This window comes from Eleutherodactylus coqui, chromosome 1 (assembly GCF_035609145.1).
Source record: "Eleutherodactylus coqui strain aEleCoq1 chromosome 1, aEleCoq1.hap1, whole genome shotgun sequence".
Classification (NCBI taxonomy): Eukaryota; Metazoa; Chordata; class Amphibia; order Anura; family Eleutherodactylidae; genus Eleutherodactylus; species Eleutherodactylus coqui.
The window spans coordinates 363,100,837-363,111,646 of record NC_089837.1 but is presented as its reverse complement, the minus strand read 5'-3'; the positions used below and the strand labels follow the sequence as shown (position 1 = coordinate 363,111,646).

The window sequence follows — 10,810 nt, the reverse complement described above, 5'->3', positions numbered from 1 at the left end:
GGATGGATAGACACACAGCACACACACAGCTCATCTGTGCTCATCCCTTCATCTATCAAGTTCTCACTCCTTCATTTCATTTTACAGACTCCAAGCCTATGGAATATACATGCCCCCGAGACACATGCATGTTTCAGTGCTCATGTACAGACACCTGCATTTAATATGTATAATAACCAAAATAACACTGTACGCCATTGAGGAAAATCCTTGCACCCCATGCAAAGTAAACGCCTGTTTATAAGAGCTTTGCGGACACATAGTCATTTAACTCTACACCAAGCACCACAAAAACTTCTGCCAGGCCAAGAACAAACAAAGGTGCCCGCAGGTTCATTTAATTTACCTCAAAGGGCTATTTTATTATGAAAATAAACGGATAAATACAACCAAAAATGTTTTAACAAGATAAATAGGTTACAAATATATAATTTAAAGGGAACAAAACAAATGTAAAAAAGTAATATGAAATCAAGTTACACTTGTTGTAAAACTGTAGACAATTATTTGGTAGAGAAATCTCTACAGTTGTCATTACAAATCATTCATTATTATGAGACATAGGATGGGGAGGGGGAGGGGTGAGAGAAGAAAAGACTTATCACAGCACATCATGAAGATCTAGATATACCACCTAGCCCACTGATGATCACTAAAGAGCCATCATCAATAAAAATGTGTCTCTTTATACATAGGAAGGGGTTAATCGGCTTCCTGGCCCTACACTACACTGCCAGGCACCTGGCACAGCCAGAGGAGCATCAACAGAAGAAGGGATCTATTGTCTAATAGAAAAATCACAATGGGGAGAGCTACAGTAAAAAGCCACCACATAGCTTTAGATCCATCTTTTTCTTATTTCCATTCTACAAAGGATTGTGTGACCTTATTGCGGGAATCATGGCACAAAAAAGGGGATAATAACCTCACAGTGCAGCCCTTCATAGTCACATCCCAGGCATGCTGGTGTCACTCTCAAATCTCTGAGCACATAACAATGTCAGGCCAAGAAGGCAGCCATGCTAGAGTCATTCATATCAAGCGACTCCCTGGCTCTAGAAACCTCCATTCTTCATGTGTGAAAAAGGGATTGGAGCCCATGTGTGAATAGGGAGCAGCCTGGCTGCTGGGAGATCATGCACTTAGTTATGCCTACTTTACACAATATACACACTAACAGGAGGCACCACATTACTAACACACTGCACCAGGATCAGGATTATTATTACTGTGGTCAGGTCCAGCTCTATGTAGATGAATTGTCACCCTGAGAGATCAAATAAAGCTTCTCAGAACAATAAAATCTGCCTGGATGCCAGTTCTATAGATGCCAATGACAAGAGGCCTGGGAGAGAGGAGGCTCAATGTCGCTTCTATGCACAAAGGAAAATACTACTGATGATGAGCGCGGAAGGCTGCAGTATACAATATAACCATATACATGATGACTAAAGACACACCATACACGACCAGGAGGAGACCCACATGCCCGGAATTATCAGAAAACGAGGAGGGTTGAATCTAAGCGATGCCCTATATCATAAACACAGTGCAATGATTCTCTATTAATAATCCACTACACACGACCACAAAAGGGTTAATCAATAATCGACACAATCCCAATAAATAAAATGTCATCCATAGAATAATAGCCTCTTTCCAGAACTTACATGATTTTTTTTTGTGGCAGTGTAAAAAGGATTAACGAAAACAATGCAGACCTGAGCTTGTTATTACTATTATCATCATCACTATTATTCATCATTAGTATCACTAATAATTCCATTTATACCCTAAGAAATTGCTGAAATGCTTCTACTCATGGAAGTTTGCTGAGACTTGCACAAATATCTAGAACGGGAAAAACATAAGTCAGAAATCAATACCCTTTATGCCAACTTTGACATGGGCACATTATTGTTATTTTTTTTTTTATGAAAGGGCATTGATGAAATTATGGAAGACAGCAATGACAGGTAGAAATAAAAAAAAGTGTTCTTAAAGCATCAAATATCAATAGTTTGATCTAGAATTTGCAGGATTTTCTCCAGTTATAACATCACACACAGATCTGTCTCATTCTAACAAATTTATTTTCTCCATCATCTCTTACGGAACCACTACGAAAATTAAATTACAATCAAATGATCACATCAAAAAAAGAGACCATTGTCACCTGTCCGTATTTCTCTTCAATTGTGATTTGTGCTCGTCTGAAAAAAAAATTAAACAAACCAAAAATAAAAAACACAAAATAAAAAACAAACACGTAATAATACAAGATTTGGGGGAAAAATAAATTACCGTTCTGCAGCAGTTTATAGGTTTTCTGAATAAAATATTAAAAGGAGTCATTTGATGAAAATATAAAGCACATTTTCTTGTAGATCATCCAGGGATCTGATATTATTTTTCTCGTTATTATTTTTTATTATTATTTAGCTGTGCTGTCTTTTCTTATCAGTCTATTACAACAACCTAACAAAAAAGACACTGCTTGGAAATTGCAGGAGTGTATCTAATCCTCATGGTTGGCGACGGAGGTGTAGTGACGGTAAGTGCACACAGACAGAGGATCAGATTGGTAGATTATTAAATCCATATTATTAGAGTTTACTGGGAGTCCTAGAAAGAAGAAACATCTCGGGGCTTGTGGTCAGAACTTTAGAAAGAGCCAGGAGAAAAAAAAATAGGATTTCTTATTGACATCTTAGAATGATTCCCCTCTGGTGCCGACTGGGCATAAAGTTCAGGAAGCAGAAGATCTCTTGTACCCTGCTTATTTGTATTTCCAATGTATTTCTTACAGTCACTGGAGTGCCATGTGCAGATTTATTGGCTGGGTGGGCAGGAGAACACATTGTGTTCCTGGCAGGGCATCTGTAGGACTTCTAGCCAGGGATATGTGGCTAATAGTTGCTGCAAGTTCCAAGCAGCAGTCTAGTAATTTTCCCTAAATTATTCTTCACGGGTAAAGAAGGGAAACCACACAGTCAACCGCTGGTATTGTGATGTGGGCACAGACTAGATATATCATAGGGTGGTATCAGGAAGGTTTTTTTTAAGTTCTTTTTTTTCTGTGAAACTGGGAAGGAGTCGTAAGGCAAATAAAAACAATATTAAAAATATAATATATATTAAAAAGAACCATCTGCAGTTCTCGGTGCACTGTACATGTCCACCCATGTGCCACCATGCCAAAGTCTTCGCCCTGTATCAGTGAGTGTTTCCCTCTGTCTATATATATCATTCTGTATCTATTTATATAAAAAGAGCAGTCTGGGTGAGGGGGGCTGTGTGTGGCGGGGTCCTCCCGTGGCATCACTGGTCAGGCAGCTGCTGGGTGCCCACTCCAGTCATTGCACACTAGTCTGCATCCCGTGGTGAGGGGGCGGTGTGTCAGCCCCCACATTGCCCACCTGGGAGTAGACATCATCTGGCGTCTGTTGCTGGATACCCGGTGGGGTCATCCTCTTCTCTTTCTGCCGTCGGTTACAGAACCAGACCCTGACCACCTCCTTCTCTAGCTGCAGACTGTCCGCCAGGTTGGTGATCTCTTGGGCAGAGGGCTTGGGGCACTTGAGGAAGTGGCTCTCCAGGGCGCCCTTGACGCTCACCTCTATGGAGGTCCTCTTCTTCCTCTTCCTGCCTTGAGCTGCGATCTTGTCGATGCTGGTGGGGCTGCCCGTGGAGGAATCAGCCTCCTCCAGCCACTTGTTGAGCAGGGGCTTCAGTTTGCACATGTTCTTAAAGCTAAGCTGCAGCGCCTCAAACCTGCAGATGGTGGTCTGGGAGAAGACATTGCCATAGAGGGTGCCCAGAGCCAGGCCCACGTCCGCCTGGGTGAAGCCCAGCTTTATCCTTCGCTGCTTGAACTGTTTGGCAAATTGTTCTAGGTCATCCGAGGTCGGGGTGTCCTCGTCGGAGTGGGGGTCGTGGCTGTTGACCCCGTGGTGCTGCTGCTGCTGTTGGTGGTGCTGTTGGTGCTGCTGCTGCTGCTGCTGGTGGTGGTGATGATGATGATGGCCGGGGTGGTCGCCCAGCTCTGGCGTGTCCCCCCTGACGAGGCCGGGGTGCACCAGGCTCTGGCTCCCCGGGGGAGGGCTCAGCATCCCGTTCACAGTGAATGCCCCGGACTGGGAGTACAGGAGCGCTTGCTGTTGTTGCTGCTGCTGCTGTTGCTGCTGCGCCCCTCCCGTCATGGACTGGATGTGAGAGGCGGCTGCGGCTCCCCAACCTCCCGGGTGTCCTTGATGGGGTCCTAGGTGAGGCGGTCGGTGATGCAGGGCGGCCCCCGGATGCAGCTCGTCCCTCCCAGCTCCCCCCTTCACGTCCTGCTGCTGCTGCGGGTGCTGCGGGCTGCCGGTCATCCCCACGGGGCTGCTCGACCAAGGAGAGCCTGCTTCTGCTGCCGCCGCTGCTGCTGCTGCCGCCGCCGCCGCCGCGTGTGGCAGCGCCGTGACCCACTGGTGTGCGTGGCTCAGCATGTGCCCCCCGTTGCTGGCAGCCATGGCCCCCTGCATGAAGTCGCTCTGCACCATCTTCACTGTGGGATCCCCCCGGTAACCGCCTGACACCGAGGTGACAGCTGCGCTGCCGGGCTGCATGCCCCCGCCTCCCCCCGAGTCCGAGTGAACGATGGAGCCGGGCGACAGGATGCTGTTGCTGGGGAGGTAGGGGTTAGAAGCTGCCGTGGCCATGGCTTCCCCCCGGGCCGCTGCTATCCACAGGTTTGGGGTTAGCTCTTCTCCCCCGCAGCCTGTGTACGTTTCCCCCTTGAGATGCACTTTCGTCCTTGGAGGTTGCTCCCGGTGCGGAAAAGACTTGCGCGGGGCGCTCGGTCACCTGTTCCCCGGCTGGCTGACTGTGGAGGCACCGCGCGGCGCTCACTGCTCTCTCCCGGGCGCCGCTGTGGAGCATAGATCGAGGCGGAGATGGAGCCGCTGACAAGTTGCCTCCAGTAAACTTCCTGCTGTAGTGGGAAGGATGCGTTACATAAAGTTGTGCTGGAGCTCTGGGTCCCCCCTGTGACACGAGCTCCGCTGCTGCCGCTCTGTGCGTACAGGTGACTGACACATCGTCCTTCTCATCCCCCGGAGCGGCTCAGTGTGCGGGGACTGCGCTCCACAACTCCACTGGAACTTGTCCGGCTCAGTGACAGCTGTGTGTCCCTCCCTCACTGAGCGGGGACTGGAGAGTGTTTACCCTGCACGCAGCGCGCACACCACCACACTAGCCCAAATACGAGCACGCCGAGCCACGGCCCCTGCTGATTGGCTCCACGCTGCGTGATTGACACCGACGCGCTGACTGGCTCCGGGCGCGCACCCCCTCCTTCCGGCCCTTCCCATTGGCTGTTCATTAATTTAGGCAAAAGTGTCGTAGGAGCTGGGAATGTGGAGCCCCTTATGTACACACATCTATATATATGTAGGATACTACTAGTAGTGAGGAAGCTCCCAGCAGAGTCCAGGTCATCCCTCTGCAGGCCTGGGGGACCACTAGTGGAACCAAAGCCATTAGAAAGCTGTGCAGATAGCACCACCAGGGACTATGTGCAGTGTGAACTTACATCTCTATATTAGCCCAGGTCTATAAAGTAGTAGTCATATGAATAAACTGTAGTGTTAACCCTATTCTACATGATCAACAATGCAAGAAGATAGTCAACATATATGAAACCCCCTATAATACATCCCCAACATTATATATATATATATATATTCTTCTGCTGTTCAAACTTTCTATTGGTTTAATATGGTATGTTATGTCTTATTTTGTGTCTGTTCCCTCTGATTTGTAAAGTGCTGTGGAATACTATATAAATATAGATTATTATTATTATTATTATTAATACAGACAGTAAGTAAAAATTCCAAAATTCTGCAACAGGGATGTAAAAGATTATTATCTAGTTAAGACTAGCTGACACTTGCGTTAAAAAAAAGTCCGTCATATCCACAAAAAAAAAGCCAAAAAACTGATGTTTTTTAATACAGGCACACTCACAGATCTGTATGGCCTCTGTATTCAGTCTGTGTCAGTTTTTTTCTCTGTATACCATGTTTTTCACCTCCGCAAAAAAAAACAACCCCAATTCTTTTTTTCTGCATGATAACTAAAAACAAATGACAGCACATGAACTGCATACAAATGGTAGCCATGTGCTGCCTATTTTTTTCTCTCCCCATTGATTTGAATGGGTGAGTCTAGTCTTCAAAATGGATTAGAATAGTGCATGCAATGAGTTTCAAAATGCAGCCCATGTCTGTGTAAAAAATTCAGAAGTGTGTGTTCCACCATAGTATAATATGGGTCCGTATGCTATGCGTGTGTAGTCCGTTTTTCTAGCATACTACACATGGTTGAAAAAAATGCTAATGTATCAGAGGCCTAAATGAAATGTTCATATATAAGTATATAGACACACATGCCATATATAGATGGATGTAAAGTTTTAGACACCACCCAATTCACAGCTTACAGGGTTATTTGTAATAGGATAGACATTGAGGGAAAGTTTGCAGTTTGAGAGTAAGTCCCATAGGGGAGCTCAATTGGCCCTTGTTTTGGTTGCCACTCTCTCTTTCTTTGCCTTGGATCACTGAGGTTGCCTGTGCTATGTTTCCGCTTGGTTGCATCCACCTCTCCCCCTTCTTCTTAACTCCTTCAGGAAGGATTTCAATAGCAACAGACAATATAGAAATTCTAAGAGCTTCTAGGCCTGTAATGTGCAACACTATCAGGTTCAACTGTACTGCCCTCCCAAAGTAGTTTTGGGGGCGCGGAGTAGTGGGTTGGGGAGATTCATTCTCAATGCATTCTCATTAAACATAGATTTAGCACATGTATTTCACTGCAAGTAATATACTTCATATACAGTACTGTGCAAAAGTTTTAGGCACATGTGAAAAAATGCTGCAAAGTAAGGATACTTTCAAAAATAGAAGTGTTAGTTTTTTCAGTCAATTAGCAAAACACAAAGTGAATGAACAAAAGAGAAATCTAAATCAATATTTGGTGTGAGCGCCCTTTGCCTTCAATTGCACCAATTCTTCTAGGTACACTTGCAAACAATTTTTGAAGTAACTCATCAGAGTGGTTTTTTTTCAAAGATCTTGGAGAACTAACCGCAGATTCTTCTTTACCCTGAAGATAGTTGTTAATGACGTTGGATTTATGTTTGGGGTCTTTGCATTGCTGAAAAAAAAATTGGAGTCAACCAAATGCCTTGTTTTTCTGAAGGCATTCTTACTTTGCAGCATTTTCCCACACATGCCTAAAACTTTTGCACAGAAATATATATATCTATATCTATATATATATATATATATATATATATATATATATATATATATATATGTGTGTGTGTGTGTGTGTGTGTGTGTGTGCGTGTGTGTATGTGTGCGTGCACACACTCATCTGTCCCACATTTGTTGTGTATTATTGACACACAAAGAACAGGTGTAGTAGTAGCCCCCAGTTTAGTGGTACAGTATATATATATATATATATATATATATATATATATATATATATATATATATATATATATATATATATGTGTGTGTGTGTGTGTGTGTGTGTGTGTGTGTGGCTCAGTAGCCTGCAGTGATCGCTGGCTGGAGGGGCAGCACTTTCCACCCTTGGAGCTGCAGCTCCAGCACTGACCACGTCTACACACAACATAACGTAAGGCGATAATAAAAGGTGAAGGTGATGGCGCACACAACGGGCTGTTGTTCCCTGTGTGGCGCAGGGCTATGGGGCAGAGATATAACACAGATCGCATTGAATGGAGCCGAGATCTCCAGGTGCAGGCGGTTATATAGTCGCTGCCAGACCCCATGTTTTCCTTTCCAGCCGATTTTGCTTGGATCCGGCTCAAGAAAGCGAGCGAGTCTCGTGGTTTTGTTTACACTGAATGGGGAGGATAGGAGCCGTGCCATGGGGCCGCCTTTCATTAATATACACTGAGGATTCTGTCTAAATGACTGCTATGAATTTCACAGTACAAGCTTTCTCAAGGCGTCTCAGGTGGCCCTATGCAACGTGATCGCAGCTCAGCAAACACATCCACCTTCCACCTCCACCATCATCATGTATATACTACCCCAGACATGATAATATCACATGCATCCTAATGTATCAATACTACCTATATGTGCAGCTAGCCCTCCCCTCCCCCTCCTTCACACAATGGCATTGTTTTGTATGCAGGAAAAAAAAACAACAAGCTAAAGTATAACAAGGGAGAACAGTTAGTGCTGATTTTCATTTGCATAAATTTTCATATATTTTGGAGAAAATAATAGACTAGTGGAGAGCTTGTCTTAGAGGAGTCAGTGCATGGGGGGACCTGAGCAGGCTCGTATCGCTGGAGAGTACACCAAGCCTTGTTCTATCAGCAGCCACTACAAATAGATCTCTTTCTAGATCATTCATTCATTTATTGATTTCTAATCATCAGAGGCATCTGCTTGGTAAGTGTCCTGTCATGTAATAGCATCTCTCTATGTTAGTGAGGGCAGATACTGTCATATGTGGAGACTTGACTGTAAATATTGATTATTCTAGGTGCAGTCATTGGATTTTTCTAATTTTTGCAGGACTATTGTTAATAATAATAATTATTATCATTATTATGCATTTTTATAATTACCCTGTGTTTGAGGAATGCAGACAACCGGGTGGAGGTGTAGTTTGTGGTGAGGAGGATTCTGTGCTGGGTTAGGGTTTGGGGTCCTGGAACCTCCTAGGAGAGCAGTTTATATGTAAAGGGGGTACGGTTCTTCTCTAACAAAACGATTGTGATAGGATGTTTACACTGGCTGGTAGAAATGAGCCCTCTATCTAGTAAACTGACAGAGCTGGGATCCATCTACTTTATAGTATGGAAGGAGTAGGGGGTTCTCAGTAAAATCTCCAATATTTAAAAAGGGTTAGAAAAAGTCTCAAGTGTTGCCTATAACTACAAAACAGGCCTTGATAACATTAGTCAGGGAAATTGAGTAATAAAAGAAGGCACGAATATATTATTATTATTTATATGATAAATATTATCATGATATTCAATTCTGTAGAAAGTTGTATAATTTACCAATGGCATGCGACATAAAACAATAAATCTCTGTTTTTTTTAGCATATATGTATATATATATATATATATATATATATATATATATATATATATATATATATATATATATATATATATATATGAAATCCGAAAATGCAATCTTAAAAGTTGTAAAGAACATGAAGGTACAACGGGTTGATACCGGGTTACACACTGTGTTCCCCATTTCTTCTTCACTACTTGCATGCACACTCAGAGGATCTCTTTAAGAGGGATTAACTCTGTGTGCCCCAATGCAACAGATGCCATATACAGCAGCTCCCTGAAGATCATTTGTTTTCCTGACAGGGAACATTTCTAAGCAGAGCATTCTGGTTGCCATAGAGAGGAAAGAAAAGGAGGAACACTAGCCACATTAAGCTATATGTTTGTGCACTGGGCTTTAGATAAAAGAGCTCAGCTTTGAAGCAGCCACAGGGAGCAGGGCACAGAAGACTTTTAACTCGCTGCGAGTAGTTGTGGATTTGGTTAGAATTTTTTTATATGCATTTTTCTCTCTCTCTTTTAAGGTGATTTTATTGGTTGTTCCTAATTTTATATGATACGGCTTGCTGAGCAATATAAACTTTTTAAGTGCTCCTAGAGTACAGTTAGAGGATATTGTCCGGCAGGGGGCGCAGCTGGTGAGTAAATATACACAGGCAGAGGACTTATCTATTCACTTATTGTTAAGCTTCTGGGAGAAGCTGTGTATCATTCTCTCACCATTAACTCTTTACTAACCACCAAGTATTGGCTGAAGTAGTTTTAATAAGCGGCCGTTTTTTTAAATAGAAACACTAGTATAGGACCCCAACGCTTAGCTGGAAAATAGTTGCTATATTAGAAGCTGTATCATAGACCTTGTGACCCAACCTCATGGTGAAATAAGCCCCATTTACTAAAATAACAATAATGCATATATGAATGAATATATAAATATAACATCATCAGCATCTATCATTTACTGAATCATCACCTTGTTGCAAAATTTGTAGGTGAGCCCTCGTCATCATTATAGCGCATATATATATATATATATATATATATATATATATATATATATATATATATATATATATATATATACACACACACACACACACATATATATATATATATATATATATATATATATATATATATAGTGATGATGCAGCACATGTATGATGCCATTAGTAACTGTGAAAGTAGTAAACTGTGCAATGCAGCTTGTTGAAGAAGGGGAGCTAGCGGGTTTAAGATATTGTTGCTACATTGCTGGGAACATAGAAGGGAGCAGGAGAAGTCTGTTTATTGTTTTTTTTATTAAATGCAGTTTGCCACTAAAGTAGTTTTTAAAATGTACAAATAATATGATTTGGTAAAGGTTACTGAAATAATTTTAAAAGTACATGTATATTTATCTAGTGTATGTATATAATTGCAAAACACTCTATTTAGTGTTTTAGTATTTTAAATCAACCATTACATTGTTCCTTATAGCAAAATATGCAAAAGAGAAGTTTGCTGAAAAAAAGAAAATCATTAAAAAATCTTGCCTCTGATGTCATCAGTTGTCCTATAATTAAATGACTGACACTGCGAACATAAGTTTACAATCGATTATTGGCTGATACTAATAAGTAATTAAGTAACTACTTACAGTTATGTCTGGACTTCACCGATTACGAATGAGGTCTGATTTATTT

At 42.4% G+C, this 10,810-nt stretch overlaps 1 protein-coding gene across 1 annotated transcript; it reads right to left on the bottom strand.

Annotated features, from left to right (window-relative positions):
• Window positions 1–422: 422 nt before the first annotated feature.
• POU3F3 (POU class 3 homeobox 3) lies at window positions 423–5,181 on the bottom strand. The gene has a single exon (XM_066577824.1). The coding sequence runs from the start codon at window positions 4,698–4,700 to the stop codon at window positions 3,357–3,359; it is 1,344 nt and encodes a 447-aa protein (XP_066433921.1). The 5' UTR covers window positions 4,701–5,181; the 3' UTR covers window positions 423–3,356.
• Window positions 5,182–10,810: the final 5,629 nt, after the last annotated feature.

What these genes read in the sequence shown, in the direction of transcription:
- POU3F3 (XM_066577824.1), bottom strand. Translation starts at nt 4,700, where the DNA reads ATGGCCACGGCAGCTTCTAACCCCTACCTCCCCAGCAACAGCATCCTG.